Genomic DNA, 19,819 nt, shown 5'->3' with positions numbered 1-19,819 from the left:
GTGTGTATCCAATCTTTGCTTGAAGACTTCCAGTGAGGGGGAGCTCACCACCTCCTTAGGCAGCCTATTCCACTGCTGAACTACTCTCACTGTGAAAAACTTTTTCCTGATATCTAGCCTATATCGTTGTACTTGAAGTTTAAACCCATGAATGTTCAGCCTGGAGAAAAGGAGGTTGATAGGGGACATGATAGCCCTCTTTAAGTATTTGAAAGGTTGTCATTTGGAGGAGGGCAGGATGCTGTTCCCATTGGATGCAGAGGAAAGGACACGCAGTAATGGGTTTAAACTACAAGTACAGCGATATAGGCTAGATATCAGGAAAAAAAATTCACAGTCAGAGTAGTTCAGCAGTGGAATAGGCTGCCTAAGGAGGTGGTGAGCTCCCCCTCAGTGGCAGTCTTCAAGCAAAGGTTGGATACACACTTTTCTTGGATGCTTTAGGATGCTTTGGGCTGATCCTGCGTTGAGCAGGGGGTTGGACTAGATGGCCTGAATGGCCCCTTCCAACTCTATGATTCTATGATTCTATGAATCTATCAGGTGATTTCTGGGAATACCAAGAGCCACGGAGATACCTAAAGTCACTGCAGTCACCTCCAGATTTTCTCCAAAAGTGACATCATGATGCCTGCCCACCATGTCCCTGCCCCCAAACCTCAACCTGGCAACCCTTAACTTCAGTGTCCTCCCAGCCTAAACAGAGAACTAAAATTTAGTAAATGCTGCTCAGCCCACTTCACTGTACAATTAATTGTGTGCTGCTCCAAGAATAGATTATCCTCACTGTGTGATGTCCAAGTAGGCTCACCAATTAACATTGCCTCTGTTGAGAAAGTCACTAGAGGTGTGCACTTCAAAAACCTCCATTTTAATTTTGCTTTGGGCTTTTTTATAGACCAGAAATGCTTTTTACAGAGTTCCTTTTTTATGCAAAACGTTCACAATTTTTGAGCTCTGGAATCCCAGCACCTGAAAAATATGCCTTGTAGAAAAACACTAACCTAAAATTTAAATGGCAATCCTTAAAGTGTCCCCCCAGGCAGGAGTGTGGTGGGAGGGGAGAGAGAACAAATTAGTCAGGGCAAACAGCTGGCCCTACTGGTGATTCCTGTTTCCAGCCAATCCTCACCGCGGTGATTTAATTAATCATAGGAGACTGAAAATTACTAATCATTCCTAGCTGCTCCCATGTTGTCCAATAGGAACTCTGGGTGGGTCAGAAGCACAAGGCAAATGCCTTTGTTAAAAAGTGGAGGCTCTTTTACTGTACTATTTAAGCCTTCCATTTCATCCAACACTGCCAATAACTGCTCTTTTCTTATTTGAACAAAGGGGCTAACACAAATGCAAGAACCTCTAAGAACCATGAATGAACTTGTGATACACAAAGCTGCTTTATTCCAGGATAGTCTATTGGTCCATATAGGCCAGTATTAATTTTTTGACTGGCAGTGGCTCTTTCAGGCAGAGAAACATCTGTTCTATCAAATAATTTTCATTGGAGATACCAAGAACTAAAGACTTTCTATAGGCAAACATTTGCTCTGTCACTGAATTTCCTACATATTCTAGTAGATCAGGGGTAGTCAACTTGTGGTCCTCCAGATGTCCATGGACTACAATTCCCATGAGCCCCTGCCAGCGTTTGCTGGAGACCAGCATTCTCTCAAACTACAAATTCATGAAAAGGCTTCTAGTGGCAGGTTATGGCAAATATCTAACTTTCGCTTCTTAGATGGGAACTTCTGGAGCTTCTTGACATTACCACCATGATATGTTCCAGTTGGCTCTTTGCTCATGCTGATTTCTATGGTGTTTTTGTTTATACCTTTTGATGGAAATTTTAACATTAGGAAACTATTAGAAAAAGAATGTTAATCTAATATATCTAGACAATGATGAGATAAATTGGAAAACATAGTATAAACTCTAATAATTTGATAAAATTTATGACCACATTTACTTGGACAGAACATGGCATCCCAAAATGCACTCAAAGTTCTACAGATGAATTTTGAAAGGGGAAGGAAACTGATTGAGTTTGAAGCAGATTATTAGAATGTAATTGTAAGAACAGAAGAGGTGGGGGAAAACATTAGGGTGGATGATGAATTAGGAACAGAGGAAAAATAAACTCACGAAATGAACAGATGGAGATTTGTGGGTAGAAGTGCTTACTTGAAAAGGGCAAGATAATTTACGAACAGAGGACTGTTGTAGAAGTGTGCCACAAGAGAATCACGGATGGAAGTAGTGATGAGCACAAAAATTTTATTAGGTACATTTTTCAGTTCATTTCATTCTTTAATACTTTTGTTTTCTTCACCATTGCCATTATTGGTATGCTATTCCATTTTCAAAATTCTTGTTTACCATCTATTTCAAAGACAAACACATTTCTACCTGTTACTCCCCCCCCCAAGTTCAGCTAATTAGAATGGCTGTTCTCTCCTCACAGCACCCACAGCCTAGAGGATCTAACCAAAATGTTTCCCTACCTATCTTGGAGAGACATTGCCAATCTCTCTACCCCCCTCCATCCCAGCATACAATCATTGCCTTCAGAAGAAACAAAATGTGCACCTAGGCTAGTAGGTTTAGCAACAGAAAAAGAAGCCAACACAATAATGTATGTTATAAAATCAAGAAAATATTCCCATGAGTAACTGTTGGAAAATGGACATTCTGTGTCCAGAAACACCTATTGGAATGATCAGCTTTGGTGGGATCATATGCTAACTCATCTGATTGGAAAACACCTCTGTCGATCATTGCATCACATTTCCCCCCTTGTTGCCCTCTCTTTGCTCTCACCTCATGTAACTATGAAAAGCAGACAAATAATGTCATCAGGATTTGGAAAATCTAGGAACTTTTAGAGCATTCTGTGCAGTTTGTTATGATTTACTGAATGAGTAGAAAGCAGGGATTTAAATCGATTCCATGTCTTGAGTATCTAAACTTTAAAGAGACTGTAGAAGACAGCCCCAAATGACTGTATAGTAGGGAGACCCCTCCCTGTCACATTCTTCTGCTTTCTCTTGAAACTTTAAGAGGACTGCAGGAGACAGTCCAAAACAGCTTCACAGTGAAGAGCCTCCTCCCCACTTCCACAGTTGGTTTGGGGCTGCCTCCTGTATAAAATGTAAAGAGACTGCAGAAGATAGCCCCAAATCATTGAGCTGTATAGATGTTTTTTGGACTATCTTCAAACCACATTTAAAGGGACTATGGTCCCTTTCAACAGTTTGCAAAGACACAAACCAGTTTGATTTGTGACTGCATCCTCCTGGTTTGATTTGATTTGTGATTTGGTTTGTGGTATAGGCATGAACCTTGCACCAAACCATATTTTCCTGGTTCATGCCCATCTTTTATCAGGATCATTTACCAAAATTTCAGGACTCTAATGACATAATGTTTTATTTAGATTAGTTAAAATAACTACTAGAAGAGATTCTTAATGGTATTTGATTAGTTAAGCAGACGGACTCTGGATAAGAGTTGATTCAAATACACAACTCTAAAAATAACTAGTGGGTGAATATGGAGGGCATACAAACTGAACCAGAATGTGTTAAGTGGCAATTCTGCATTTCAACAGAACCCAAGCATCCTCATAGGTTGTGAAAGACAATTTTACCTTATTTCTGAAACAATATTAAATGACAATATAGAGGTAATGGGTTTTCAGCCCTGGCCATGTCCTCCCCTGCATCCTAATAATGCTTCCCCCCCCTGCTATGTTGCAATCCTGTAGGTTACATAAATTGATAAAATACAAATTCTGCTTCTGAGATTATGCATGTTTGCATAAACAAAGCTAGTGTGTTACATGGAAAATATGGGGACTAGGATGGAATTATAGGTTTGAGAAAGTCTGATGCAAGGGCAGAGGAAATGAAGTTTGACCAGAAGCTAGCCCAGAACCATCAGTGCTTCCCTGCACCAACTATTGTTTCCATGTCTGTTTCCTGCTTTCCTGCAGAAAAGCCATGGGAAAACTGGAAGGTACACAAATGCTGTGTAAACTTCATGTGTGATGCGGGGGGGGGGGGGCACTTAGAATTAGCACCCAAACTGGACCAAAACTTGGGTGTGGAAGATTCCTAAATACCTATTCCATTGTATTATTAAAATAACAAACTGGCTCTGAATTAATATCATGGACTATTAACTACAAAGGGCCAAAGGAGTCTATCTTGACATAATATATCATTGTGAATTAACTGCACTTAAGTTTGAAACATGCAGTCATCCCTCATATACCAGCTCACTTGTCAAAAATGGAAATGGCAAGTATGAGAAAACAATGGAAAACACATCTGTTTGCAGAATGATTGTGCAGATCAGCTTGGGAGATCAACCTCATTGTAGAAAGTGTTTTTTCCCTTCATGTGAGCAGCAAAAAGAAACCCGAGTCTTAAGTACATCAAGCAAATAACTAAGTTTTTAGCAAGACACTGGCCTGCAATGGGTTTTAAGGTGACAAAATAACATACTGCATCTCGGTCAAGTTTCAAACAGCTGTTATAAATAGGATATTAAAAATTAATACAAAATTAATAGTAACTGCACTTTCCCTAAAAAATGATAAACAACGCGTAGAGATAGTTATGTATAATTCAGTAGACCTCAAAATTATCAGTTCAAAGAAAGAGGTTAATTACTAACATAAATCATTTATAAATCATTTCAAACCTATAATTTATTTTTAGCAAACTGCAGGTACAATTCAAGGACTGCTTGTGCTGGGATGGTCCAGCGCAGGCCAATCAGACAGTACTAAGTTTCATTTAGAAAATACTGCTGGCAAGATTATTTAATTTTTTTTAAGCCAAACAATTTATTTAACTTTCATATATAAAACAATTTGATCTTCATCTTGTAGTCAATCAAAAAAGCCCAAAGACTCTTGTAGCTCTCCTCCTAAGTAGCACAGTACTCTTGCCACGACCTGATGTGAAGAATGCTGGCTGCCTTGTAAAAGTGACATTGCAGAAAGTGACATTGCAGAGCAAACTGAAAGAAAACATAGTGTTTTTATCCCATTACAGGCCATTTACATGGGGAATTTGTTTCAATTTTATGTTAATTACAGTAAGTATGAAATGGCCAGTTTTTATAATTTTTGTAATTAATAATGAATAAACACATAAGTCTACCCAGTAGTGTCAACTCCCTGCAGCTGAGGCAAAAGCCAGTCTCGCAATTCTATTTTGTATAACTGTTATTCTGAGGCTGTCCCCCCCCCCCATCTCGATCCTATTAAGGGTAAGGCAGGATACAAATTCTTTAAATAATAAATGTCTCTACTTCATATTTGAATTCCATTGCAGGAAATGTTGTCTTCACAAAAGGAAAGATTTGAAAGCAGAAATCTCCATCTGAAGAGCCCACAGCAAAGGAAAAAATTTTCAAAAATTCAAGTAAAATGGGTATTTGAGATATGCTGTATTTACCTTTAAAAAGACACCCCTGAATATAATATGACACCCTAAATAAGATATACATAAAACATTTTCATCATGGTACATATGTGCAACTCGTACAAGATGACTCCCAGAAAAACCTAGCTTCGTCTTGGGCAAATGTAATAACAAGCATATATTCCCACATGTATAAATAGATTGACCATAATTTTAGATTCAGCACAAGTGCTTATCAATATCTAATCTAAACTAGGTTTATTAAAAATGATATGGAGCAAAAATATTGGCTCCAGTTACCTTCTAACATCACAACTCAAGTGGGTTCACTAAAGGTTATTTGAAAAAGTGTCACCCTATCCTGCTTGAAAATACAGCACAGTTAATAATACTGTGCCTTGTTATTCATCATCTGCACAGGAAATTAATTTTTTCACTATTGTTAGAACCAAGGCATCTCATTTTGTTGCATAGGATGTTCTTATGTAAGAAATCTCCCCCACCCCCTGTCTAGTCTTCCAAAAACCAAACCAGGAATGAGAAGAGAGCCAGTACAAAAACTAGTTACTAGTAATAGAGGATAAAAATAAAGATAAATTGTACAACATCATTTTATTTTATACCAATAACAGTAGTAAAGTTCATGTGAGCTACAAGCCAGTAGAGAAGTCAAGAGAAAAACTGAACATCACATGCAGCATTCAGATATCATGGCAAGCATTGATTTTTATGTGCTGGGCACAAACATGGCTTATTTGCCAAGTTCATATCCATCTTACCCTAGAGTGATTGAAGACCTGCCAATTTTATATGATGTCTGAATCTTGACTAATTGGAAGTTGTTCTCTTCCCCCAAACTTGGATTTTATACCATGGCTTAATCGCAGTTTAGAGTTTACAGGGAGGAAACAAACTATGGATTCTACTGGTTCCTATAATTTGGCATCATTGTGCATTGGAGGCCCCTCAAACCAGCTTAGAATGCTAGGCAAATCCTTACCATAAGTTCTCCTTATATTTGTGAAAGGGAGGTGTCTGGGCCCTTTCCGGCCAGATTTTCCTCTCCAGTGGACCAATCCAGATGCGCCCGTCAAAACCCAGAATGTTCCTCACCACCAAGGAGGGCGCTTGGTTGGCTCATGCCCTTCCCCGCGCTTCTGTGGCGATGCGAGCAGCCAGCCACAGAGCACCGCTAGCTCCTGAGGTGTGCCTCCGCCGGGGAGGGGCCTCTCTGACACCGCTTTGGCTGCGAATGCCTCTCCCCACCTCCCAGCCACTGAGAGGGCCCTTCGTGCTGCGACTGCCACATCCTGATGGTCCCTCTGCTTGGTCTCCCACTGGCTCTTGCTGTGTCACCCGTGCTGCGAGAGCCCTTCCCTGCCAACTCGCCAGCTCCCAAGGACCGCTCCCAAGGGCTGCAGGGTTGATTCCCGTCCCTGATTCCCCCTGAAAGCAGCAACAGCCCTGGCCACCCCACCCACTTACTCCCAAAGAGCGGCCTGGCAGAGGCTCACTTCCCCTCTCCACTGGCCCCGAGAAGGCCTCTCGTGTTCGGGGGGAAGCGGCGAAGGGAAGTGACCTTGCGGCGGCCAATGTAGTGACAGCTCTTACTGTGCCACCCGCCAACTCCCAGGGACCGTGCCCAGAGAGGGGTGGCTTCCCCTCCCCACTTGCCACAAGAAGGTCTGCCGCCCTGCCTACGGCACGGCGACAGCCCTTCCTACAGCACGGCAACAGCCCTTCCTACCCCACAACGCACCTCTGCCACTCACCCGCTGCCTGTCAAAGCTCATTTATCTTAAATGGGCTTTGCTCCAAGTATCTTTAAACCGTCCGTGGCGCCATGGGCACCACGGACTAAATAAAAGGCTAAGGGGTTCTAGGGCGGGATGTGTCCGTGATGAGGAAGGGTCTGGATTGGACCCTTCCTCCGGACAGACAATCGGAGGGACCAATTGGCAGGCGCACAGCGCGGCTCGCAGTTGGTCCCTTTGCCGCTGGCCTGACGCGTCAGGCCAGTGGCAAGGGAGCCCCTGGCAGCCTCATGTGGCGAGAGGCACAAAGCGCCTCTTGCCGCATCAGGCCGCCGCCTCAAGGAGCCGCCGACAAATGACTGCCGCCCGGGGGTGGCCCCGCCGCCCGAGGGAGCCCCACGACAGAGTAAGAGCCTAGCGCCTGCTGTATTACTCATACAGCGGACTTGATTACTAGTATTTCATAATTCCTAAGAGTAAGCATTGCCAAGGAACGTGTCATTAATTGAATTTAATCAAAATCAATGTTTTTATCCATTCAGCCAATCATCTGGTGAATTGTTTTGCCTTTAGTAACAGTGAATGCTTGCGGAAATGTCAGCGTATACTTATGTTAGTCCTACTCCCATTTATCAAAATTGCCTGATGAACTGCAAGTTTTGAATCTCTCTCAAGTCATTGGATAAAAATGACTATAGTGAATTGAAACACACATCTGACCAGAAATGTGGACAAATTAGATAATAACCTGTGGGTTCAGTAAGACACAGACACCTTTGTCTAAGCCCATCAATGGTCATCTCCAGACCTGGCCAGAGCAATGCCCAACATCCTGCCCCATGGAAAATTCTATCATGTGCTCACCTGGACCAAATCACGTAGCCCCTCCCAAAAACATATATAAACAGTGGCTGTACACAGCCACCTTGAGTGCCTTCCAACTTGGGATCCATTGGAAGCTCCCTTCACACTGGCTCATGTCACTGATATCTGACTCTTTACTGTAGCAGAACAGTAATTATACTGAACCCTCTTTTCTCCACCCTGTTCTTCTCTATACGACTGCTTGCTAGGTATGTTAGATATATTTATGTTTTTATTATTTTCCTTATAATAAAGATTGTTGTTATTTTTATTATATACCTACTGTCTGCCTTAAGTTCTTAATGGTGCAACTGCCTCGTAAAACATTGGCAAACAATTCATTATGCTACATTACCAACCTCTCACTAAGTTTAATCCTTATTGCTGAAGAAGAAGAAGAGTTGGTTCTTGTATGCCACTTTTCTCTACTCAAAGGAGTCTCAAAGCAGCTTATAATCGCCTTCCCATTTCTCTCCCCACAACAGACACCCTGTGAGGGGGTGAGGCTGAGAGAGCCCTGATATCACTGCTTGGTCAGAACAGTTTTATCAGTGCTGTGGCGAGCCCAAGGTCACCCAGCTGGTTGCATGTAGTGGAGCGCAGATTCAAACTCAGCTCGCCAGATTAGAAGTCCACACTCCTAACCACTACAGAACATGTGTGTAAGTGTGTTTCTGGTAACAGCTTGCTGATTGACTGCAAACGGGCACCTGGCAAATTCCTAACAAAAGTTCAGGATTACAGTCCTTGCTCTGAACTCAAGGCTTCATAATGTCCACAGATGAAACACTAGGCTGCTATTAACATAAGATGAAACAAGTCAACGGAGAAAGAATTAGACATAATCAAAATTCAGATAACCGGGTTGTATTATTTTTTTATCAATCCTGTATATCAAGAACTATATGACTTAATATTTATAGGTAATTAGAATTCTGATTTTTCAAACAACTGCATTCTGCATTTTGAACCCACAGTTATGATCATCTTTATAACCATTGTCAAGACATGGGAAATCCAAAATGGACTGCAGGCTCTCAATTCTAGAGTCATCAAGAAGATATTTAATTGTGGGAGTGAGTGGTAATAAAATCATATCATGCTTGGTGGGTGTATGAAGCATCCTTGCAGAAATGTTAAACAAATGTCTCCCTAGACTAAAATGCAAGCATAACTCCCATACTGGGAATACTGTGAGGCAAACAAATTATCATGACTGTAAAGCATAAGAGATATGTCTTGAATAAGATACAATCAACACAGGGGTAATATACTTGCCCAAAGATGAATTAGATTTATTGATTGCTTTCCTAGTCTCTGTGGAGCAACCAGCAGCATATGAAAAACACAGAAGACTAAAAAAAATGCAAAATAGTTACATTTCTTTTTAAGAAGAACAATCCTTAGGGTCTATAAAAATGGTTAAGGAATAATTTTTTCCAGTAAATCTTTGGTTCAGTATAAATTCTAAACTTCAAGCAGATTGTGAACAAATTCATAGAAAATTGTACAAAAAATAGCTGTTTTCGTTCCATACAGAATATTCTAAGTTCAATCTATTGTAATCATAGCTTCAATATTATTGAGTTTAAAGTTTTGCTGACATTAACACGGTACAATAGGGATCCTGAGCCAGAAGCACCATGACCCATGGCAAGGTTGTAAGAAAGCTCAATGCTCAGAGTTCAGTGAAATTTTTGGATTCTGATAATGAACCGAGGAAATGTGCTGAGAAAAGCATACCAAAGATCCATTGGCCTCTTACCTCTGCAAGAAGATCCATCATTAGTTACAAAATTTGCATTGCCATTACTAGATCTGAATCCGGGGGCACATGTGCAGAAGTAACTTCCCACTGTATTTGTACAGTAAGCATTTTCTCCACAAAGTTGTGTGGCATTTGCACATTCATTGTCATCTATAAGGAAAAAGAACACATTAGATTATTTGTACTTCGTCTATTTAATTGCACATGTCTTTTCTGTGGAAATTTCAAAATCTTTTAAAGTAGCAGAGATACACATGCCTGTGTCTACTAATGCTGAGAACCAGTTTGGTGTAGTGGTTAGGAGTGCGTTCTAATCTGGCATGCCTGGTTCGATTCTGCGCTCTCCCACATGCAACCAGCTGGGTGACCTTGGGCTCGCCACGGCACTGATAAAACTGTTCTGACCAAGCAGTGATATCAGCGCTCTCTCAGCCTCACCCACCCCACAGGGTGTCTGTTGTGGGGAGAGGAATGGGAAGGCGACTGTAAGCCGCTTTGAGCCTCCTTCGGGTAGGGAAAAGCGGCATATAAGAACCAACTCTTCTTCTTCTTCTAAAATGAAGCATGGTACTAATATGATGCATGAAGGCCACTCCATATATAACTAATGGATCTGATTTATATTTACCCGGAGAATGGGAATCCCTTAATAAACAACCTCTTGTTTCAAAGCAAATACTCATTTCCTATAAAAAATAAGTACATTTTAATTACAGTTGTTCTACAGTCAGTAAAGATATTGAAGGCTCATAATGACTATATACTTTACCATCTTTTTTTGTTATTTATTCCTTATATTTATATACTGCTCTCCCCTGTGGCTCAGGGTGGTTTACATGAAACAACATAAAACAATACAGTATAACTTGATAGTAACAGTGATCACGGGTAAGAATCTGCTGGCATGCCTGGCCTCAACAAGGGACAGGGCCTTTTTGGTCCTGGCCCCTACCTGGTAGAATGAGCTCCCGGAAGAGCTGCAGGCCATGTCGGAGCTCTCTGAGGTCTGCAGGGCCTTTAGAATGGAGCTCTACTGCTAGGTGTTTGTCTGAGGCCCGGTGGCTAAGATCGCACCCTTCTCCCCTGGGGACAGAGGCCAGTACTAGACTGGCCCAGTTCCCCAGATTGTTCCATCCTATGCTGAATTATCCATCTACTTGCCTTTTTTGCCCACCCAGTGGGCCTGTGTGGGAACAGTTTTTATTGATTATTAGCTTCAAAGCCTGTTCATAAGAATGGGCTTTGAAAGGGTCCTCCCTGTGTGCTTCCTGGCTGCTTTCCAGGCTGCTGGGAAATGCTGAGGACAAAGGGGGGTGGGGGGTGGGGAGAGGGAGTGCTTCCTGGGGGCTGGCAAGCACACCCAGTCACGCTACTTCTGCCCACTTTGGTTATGCACAGCTATTTCGCTAGTGGTTTCTGGTTGCTCTCCTTCTGCTGGCAATACAAGGCTGGGGGAATCCAGTTTTGTGGATTCCCCAGCTAGCACTTTAAAATGGAGGATGTAGTGGTCCCCAACCTTTTTATCACCAGGGACCGGTCAACACTTGAAAATTGTACTGAGGCCTAAGGGGGGGTAGTCTTTTGCCAAGGGACGTAGTCACCACCGCCTGAGCCCCTGCTGCCCGCTGCCCCTGCTGGCGCCCCTGACTCCCCGCTGCCCGCTGGGAGGTTCTGCCAGCACCAGCTGCGCAGTGCCATGACGAGGGGGAACCCCAGCCATGGCAGCCACCAGAGAGCACCAAAGGTGAGCTGGCGGCAAAGTGGCAGGGTAGCCCCCAAGGCAGCAGCCGGGTAGGAGGAGCCGGGGCCCGGTACCGACTGATCCACAGACAAGTCATGGTCCCTGGACTGCGGGTTGGGGACCATTGGTATAAACCACAAAGAAAATTTATTCATTTACAGATCAGTTTCCAGGAGCAGATCATTAGCACAGGTCTCCAGGAAGACAAAAGAGAAACCTGGTTGAGGCACTAATTTAGAGAGGAGCTTTAAATTTTCTTTAATTCTTTCCAGCATAAACAGGCTTTTACTGATTATATATTAGGTTGGATCCTAACACACACATACAGGATTTTATTCCCACCACCCTGCCCTTTCATAAGAGTCAGAATAAGAGCACAAGATCACTGTTGGGTATTCTAGTTTCTGTCAGAAGCAGAACCAGGCCATTCTGCCACACTACCAAGAACCTTCACTCTGCTCTTTTCCTGAGCCAGACCTGAGCACTCACTGCTCACTCTCTGAGGCAGCACTGAACTAAACTCCTTCCCTTCTGAAAGACAATTGAATACTGGTCCAGCACTCCTAGAGGCGTAACTGGGTGGCTGTTATCCCCTTCAGGGATGGGACAGTCATCTGTCTATTACACTTGTCAAAGGTTTTTTCCACCTGTGGATTGGGGGATGCAAGGTACTATGTGGATATGTCAAGCATTCAGAAAAGTCATCAGAATTTTTCAAGAATTTGACAAGTATATTTTTTTAAATGGTGAAATAAAGGACTCATCAATACTTACTTGCTAGTTTTATAGATGCAGAAAGGGTTTTCATTTTGGTAATATGAAAAGCACTCAAGCATGCATCTCTCACTGGCACCATAAAGGTGTAAAATAATATGTTATCAAGAATAAATGAATCGCCTAAGAATGGATGCCCGAATACTTGTGATTTTGAATAGAATATGAGGTCCCAAGGTTCACAATGCCTTATCCTTATACAAGAACCTTCCAAATTCAGAACCTTTTGTTCACTGCCAGTAGCAGCCAGTCTCCCACCCAACTAGGCTCAAGAAAAATGAGATATTTATTAAGGTGTGTATGTGTGTGTGTAGGAGGGTGGACAGCTGAACATGACAGGCCCAATAGAGAGCTTACCTAAAATTAATGAAGGCATTGAATATTTAAAATGAATTATTCCTCCTGATTTCTTAAAAACATACCAAACACATTAATCAACAATAATGATTTAAAAAATAAAACAAGAACATATCCAAGTGCTCAACCACAATAAAAAATCAATACACAGACCCAAGGGTTTAAGTTTATTTTTCAACGTTCTATTATAATTCATAACAACATTGAATGCTGTATAGTATAAAGGAAACAACAACTGCAGGCTTTATAGATTAGAAATTTTAGAACAATCATAAACAAGCTTGTTTTTTCTCATCTTGGTCAAAAAATGAATACTTTTCAGAGCAACCAGGCATAGATTCCAAGAATACCTTACTACCTGACTTAATTATGCACAACCAAACAACCTCTAGCAAGGGTATACTTCTAGCAGTGCAAAACAACCATTTCAGGAATGCACTGAGGATTTTTTTAAAAGAAAGATATAAAAGAATGCAGAAAGTTTTTGAAAAACTAAACAGTCTTGAAACTTTATTGGCCAAGGGATAAATAGATCTTAGCCTTCTAACAGTAAAGTGATACTCATATCTGTTCCGCACACAATTTTCTGTGTTACACTGAGTCTCCATCAGTTTCAGCTGTAAAAAGGACTGTGCACATCAATTTCCCCCCTCAGTTGAAAGGAATGCAAAAACGATTCCAAGCAAAAAATATAATGGCACATCTGTGTTCAGTGGGACTAATGGAATGCCAGGCCCTTGCCACAGTATATGCAAGTGCATTTTCCTAATTGCTGAAATTCTTCATTGGATAATAAAAATAGATTTTAAAAAAATCATTACTGCTACAATTAAATCTCTAAATCAAGAGTTGCCAAGTTTTTTGAGCTTGTGGGCATCAGAATTCTAATACAGATAGCCTCGGGAGGTGGAACCAACTACAAAACATCAGGGAGAAAGGTTATGCATAAATCTAATAGTAGTTATTCAGAATTTCAGGCAGCTGCTCTGTCCAACAGAATTTCTTTTAAAATTAAGTTATTGCTTAAAATATTTCCTTGCATATGCACACAGTAATGCAATGAAGATCCTTGTATTGTGGTGGAAGCTGTTGCACTGCCAAACAGAATCCTAATAGCCAATCAGAGGCCTCACCAGGTAAAAGGCTCACCCAGCCCCATCCACTTTCTAAAAACTCTTGGTAGGTGCCAAGAAAGACGTCAGTGGGAACTGTGGTGCTGATAGGGCTGTGTTGGGGACCTGTGCTCCAAATAGTACTTTAAAAGAGTGCCATTTCACAGATTCATATTCATATAATATCTGAGACTAGAAAGAAAGCCCATTTATAAAAATGGGCAGAGGTCGGGCTTCAGGCGAGGCCCCCGTACCTGGTAGGCTGTTGGGCCGCTGGTGGGGGCAGGCGGTGAAGCGGCGCAGCGTGGAGTTCGGGCGGTGCAGGCGACGGGGAAGGGAAGGATGGCTACCGTGGAGTCCAGGCATGCGTGGTGTAGCTGAGGGGCGGGGGGAGGGACATTGGGGTGAGCAACCAGGCATGTGCGTGAGTCCGCGCATGCCTGGTTCATTCATGTGCCGTGCCGGCTGGCGAGCAGGCTGCCCTGGCTGGCGGCATGGCTGGCAGGCCAAAGGGAAGAGAAGGACAGGGATCAGGAGAACTGGTAGAAGGTGAGGGCAGAGCGGGGAGCAGGGAGTGGCCGGGGGAAGGGTCAGTTGGTGTGGGGGTTGGAAGCGCAGGGACGGGCTGGGGTAGAGGTGGCGGATGGTAGTTGGGGCATTGTGGGGGGTCAGGAAGGGGTCTGGGGAGGGTGAGCGGGTGAGTGGGCAGCGAGTGGGTGGCGGAGTGTGTGGCTGTGTGGGTCGCTTGGTGTCAGGAAGCGGCGGGAGTTCGGGAAGTGGTCTGGGGAGGGTTTGGGGGGTTAGCGGGCGGCAGGTGGGTGTCGGAGTGTGTGGCTGGGTGGGTTTGTTTGTATCGGGGAGCGGCGGCGGGTCAGGAAGGGGTGTGGGGAGAGTTGGGGGGGTTGGCGGGTGGCGGGTGGGTGGCGGAGTGTGTGGGTGGGGGTGTGTTTGTGTCTCGGGAAGCGGCGTTGTGTTGGGAAGGGGTCTGGGGAGGGTTTGGTGGTGAGCGGGTGGCGGCTGCGCGTGGGAGTGTGTGCATGGGGGGGTCTTGGTGTCGTCGGGAGTGACGTCGAGGCGGGAAGGCAGATGGGGATGGAGGGGGGGTCGTAGGACTTACCCATTCGTGTAGTGTTGGGGGGTGGCTTCGACGTGGCATCCCTGCTCCTTTCCCGAGGGTGTTGGGAAGGAGTCCCTGGCGGGCAAGGCGGTGACTTCGTGCGCCTCCCCATCAGCCACTTGGGCCAAGAGTGGCACTCGCAGGAGCGGTTAAAGATTATGTGAGATCTGTGGCATTTGATACTCATCTAGGGAATAACCTCTACATCATTTGCAAATGCCACCAGTCACCAGACCACACTCTAGAATGGAGATGCCAGACCAGAGTAGAATCCATTATACCAGGATTTATTTATCTACTCAAATCATTAAGCCTTTTTACTTCTTTAGTGCAGGTTAACATACTGAATGGGTCAACTCATCCTGGCTCAGTTCAAATGTCAGCAGAGGAGGGCTGCTGTGCCTTACTTTTCCTTGCCTGTACACAAAGCTATCCTGAGTGATACTGAGCTCCATCACCTCCTCCATGGTGAACAATAAAGTTCACATCGTGTTCCCCAGCCCTTGTCACCTCACAGCCCCCCCCCCTCCGCAGCTGGTCAGATATAGGCAACTTGGTTGGGTAAACTGTCAAATGCTTCAGGGCACTTACTACTCCTCTTATAACTTATGCACTGTCATATACCAGCATATCCCCAGTCAGGAGTGAACATACACCACCATTTGTTCATTTTATTTCTCTCCATTTATTATTGGTATAATATCACATACCGATGTCTGGATTCTCTAGATATCTCCACATTACTCTTTGTGAATTACAGATCATACTGTAGCTCAAAACAGGGTGGTGGAGCCAATTGTGTTAATATCTGTGAGGCACTACACTCCATTTCTACAATGCCCCCTCAAGAAAGCCAAAAAGGACAAAATGTCAAAAAGGACAAAACTCAGCATGATGACAACACACAATGTTTGTTATCTATGTTTATTCAAAGGAAATTCATATTATAAACATCCCAGCAGGCCAAACCTGTGCCTTGAACTCCTTGCGTAGCTTATTTTTCACAGGTTTGGGCTGTATCCATCCTTAGTTTGTTGTGAACAGTGGAAAATTTATGGATTTATAAGAACAGGCAAAGTGTTCAAAAACCTTGGGAATGGATTGATTGGGCCATGATTTTTGTCCAGCCCTAATGAAATTTAAGACAGCATAGATCATAACTCTGCCATTGTATAACTCCCAGGGTTTGAAATTGGCTAGTTCCAACCAAAATATAGTATAACGATTATGCTATGATCATAGGCTGTCAAATAATTTTCTTAAATTTTCATTAGGGCTGGAGAAAAATGGCATTTAAAACCCAAAGTTGAACACATTCAATCAGCACCAGTTTCCTGGATTTTCACAAACACAGGAAATAATAATTTGGATGAGTCTATAAATATATCTGTCAATTATATTTTGAGCATAGTCATATACAATGTCATCTCTGTATAATACATGCATAATATGAATTCATTACCTCTCAGCCACCTTCACAGAAAGCACAGATATGGGATAAAGGTAAAACTACAACTTTACAATGATAAATGTGAAATATGCAACAAATGGGGTTGCTCAAGCAGCCATCAGTTTGACTCACATTCTCCTTACCCAACACAATCAGAGAGCTGATTATTCAGCGCGTAACTCCTTTGAAGCAGCTCAAGCCTGCTCGCCAATTGCCTAGCAGGAGGACATTGGCAGCAACACTCTTTTGAAGTAAAACTGGCCACAGCTTTTATTGATGAACATGGCGCAGCATGGGAGGATCCAGCTCAATTATGCCAACAGGCTGTAGCCACAGGGATCTAGCTGTGAGCTAGTCTGGATCCAGTTCCCCAGGCTCTCCTAGCCTGCAGAGTGGCAGTGGGTGTGGCAGACAGTGGAAACTCCTGGAAATGTGGGCCAACCATCCCAAAGTCCCCTTACCATGAATGGGGCCCTGTGGCTCCATATTCATCCGGCCTCTTAGGGAGACCCCCCTCCAAATTGGGAGCCTGGCGTGCAGGCTCAACCTGCCCCTTCTGGTCTGGCCTTTGAATGGCATGGAATCCCCTGCAAAAATAGAAATTTCACAGGCTATTTCAAGGCCAATATTGTATTCTTTTATTTTTTCTGTAATAATTCTCAATATATACCGTATTTGCCGGCGTATAAGATGACTGGGCGTATAAGACGACCCCCCAACATTTCCACTCAAAATACAGTACTATGGGCCACTATGCGCAGCTATGTCTATCCCAACTGAAGTTCACCCGGCGTATAAGATGACCCCCCCACTTGGAGGCATGTTTTTCAGGGGGAAAAACTAGTCTTATATGCCAGCAAATACTGTAATCTAAAATAATTGTTATTAGTATTCACAATCAAAATGGATTGCCAGGTATACTCTCCCCCATTTTCCCTGTCTTATTCAGTGATTGTGACTCTTCACAATATTTCCACTCTCCCATGTATTGGTTATCAGACTGACTGCGTGATCATCATATTTTGAGATCCTTACTTTGTTGGAATCCCCTGCCATGGCAACCACAACTGGAAGGTGAGCCCTGGTCACCATTGTTTTCCATGCACATATAATAAATTCTGATCCCTTCCCCCTTCCTATCATACCTTCATGGTCTGCCATTAATTATTTAATGTAAGATGAATAAAAGCAGTGAGTCACGTAAATGGTATAATTTTAATCTATTTTGATGATAAAAACTTTTCTCCAAAGTTTTATTTATTTATTTTTATTTATTTATTTAGATTTATATACCGCCCTCCCCGAAGGCTCAGGGCGGTTTACATTAAAACTAGTCAATGATACATGAAACAGTCTTCGTTAAAACATACAGTAATTAATAACAGTAGTTGTAACCATATAACAGAATATGGTTTTTTTAACCATTTGGTGTTTGTGTTTTATCATTTTACCATTTGGTGTTTGTGTTTTATCAATGTTAATGATACTAATCTGAAACTGTTTTCATGTACATTTTTGCACTGCCCCAAGGAAATCATAGTTGCCTCAATTTTACCTGTTGGCTATTGGGATATATCAAAGTACCACAAAACAGCACTATTCCACTAGGAATATGGTTGATGCCAGCTATACAGACAAACTAAATGCTCCCCTCCAAATACACATGCCACCCAGACATATTGAGTAGAGCAACAGGAGTGAGTTTTAATTATTTATTGAATAATATTTACATTCTGATTTTAACTTTGTTGTAAAATATGTTGCACACTGCACTGAGCACCCAGAAGAGCTGTGGGTCCTATGGGGGCTTTCTGCGTTCCTCAGGGCCTGCAGAATGGAGCTCTTTTGCCTGGTTTATGGTTGAAGCTGGGGTGGCAAAGAAGATATAATTGTCCTCCCCCCCCCGATGCTAGGCAGTGGTTATACCATCTGTCATTTATGGCTCCCTCTCCCCATTTCCTATATGGGATGTTCTATTGGATATTTTATTCCAGGGTTGGGGGGGCTGAATTCTACCGCTATGTTCTTGTTTCCTTGTTGTATAATTTTTATACCCTTGTATTGTTTTAATGGGTTTTTTATTGGGGGGGTTAGTATGGACAACCTGTACCCTGCCATGAGCCATGGGAGTGGCAGGAAATACATTTAGATGATGATGATGATGATGAGGAGGAGGAGGAGGAGGAGGAGGAGGAAAATAGCAAATCTCTGTGTTGCTCTTACTATTAGTAATTTGAGTTTCCAAGCAGACATTGGCGAAAGAGATGATCTAGAAACTAGCCATGGCAATCTTAAGTTTCTGTGGACTACTATAAATCTTCATGGCCTCCCACCTTTACTGTTGATTTCATATAAATTGATGTCTGGATTCCAAGATCCTCTAGATATTTTCATGTTACTCTTTGTGAATTACAGATTACACTGCAGCACAAATCAGCTATGATTCAAGGCCCAGAATGAATATTTAGAGCACTTTTATTGATAATTTTTGGGAGGGTATAGGAGAGCATATAGGAGAGCATACAGGAGAAGAGCATATAAGAGGGTATAAAAGGTGGTGTTAAGTGTTAAATGTTTCCTTACTCAACTCCTTCCCAAGATTCTATTTACTCCACCTGAAGAAACATACAATTTCTCTATATATGTTGCTATGTTTCCTTCCCAGTAGCTGTTTGTTACTTGATAAAGACACAATCTGAATTAGCCCCCAGATGATATCTGCAATGAAATAAACTTGTAAAACAGACCTTGGGAGATCTATCAATGAATCTTTCAAGGTCTTATCTACTTAGGCCCTGAGTTTAGTATTTGTTAGTAATTCTATATAAAAAATTTTTAGGGCCATGGAACAAGAAAATGAGGTAAGATTAAAATGCAAAAAAAAAAAAAAAAAAAAAAAAAACCCTCCCAGGAAGGCATTGAGTGGCTCCCCTGTATCATTCAGGGAAAGTATGGATTTCCCCCAACTTATTTTCAGGTAAAACCAATTAAATAGTATCTGGACCAAACCCAGATACATTTGGAATGTTGTTAATTTTTATTGTTATTAGAGTTGCTTGGGAGTATGTTTCATCAAATGTAGTGTAGTTCACATCTTTATAAATATGTGTAGGATGGAGCTGTGCAAGTCTACCACAGGTTACTTGTACATTTCTTTTTGGTTTTGAAGCCAAAAATACTTAAAACAAAGTTTCCAATACCTTTCAATGTTTAATGACATCCGGTATCAATAGTTGTTTGTCTTACATGGAACACATATTGTGTTGCCAGTGAATTTTAAGATGCATTTATTCAATATTTATAATAAAATCTTGATCTAACCTTGCTGAAGTAAGTAAAAAAATAAATAACTTCAGGAGACTCTGAATGAGACTTTACAGTCATTCTACATAAAGATGGTCTCTCTCTCCACTACTATTCTGAGTGAGCAGAAATACAAGCATGATAATA

At 42.3% G+C, this 19,819-nt stretch overlaps 1 protein-coding gene across 4 annotated transcripts in view; it reads right to left on the bottom strand.

Annotated features, from left to right (window-relative positions):
• The window catches only part of ADGRL4 (adhesion G protein-coupled receptor L4), a 119,047-nt gene that overhangs the window by 48,760 nt on the left and 50,468 nt on the right, over positions 1-19,819 (bottom strand). For 3 of the 4 annotated variants that reach the window (XM_077333228.1, XM_077333232.1, XM_077333229.1), the window contains exon 3: positions 9,816-9,968. The exons of the other annotated variant lie outside the window; for it this stretch is intronic. In XM_077333228.1, coding sequence (XP_077189343.1) covers positions 9,816-9,968 — 153 coding nt within the window. The remainder of the gene's footprint in view (positions 1-9,815; positions 9,969-19,819) is intronic. 4 annotated transcript variants of the gene reach the window in all.

The sequence above is a fragment of the Paroedura picta genome, chromosome 4, assembly GCF_049243985.1.
Source record: "Paroedura picta isolate Pp20150507F chromosome 4, Ppicta_v3.0, whole genome shotgun sequence".
NCBI classification, from domain to species: Eukaryota; Metazoa; Chordata; class Lepidosauria; order Squamata; family Gekkonidae; genus Paroedura; species Paroedura picta.
The sequence above is the reverse complement of the archived record's forward strand: the minus strand, read 5'-3'. Positions and strand labels throughout refer to the sequence as shown.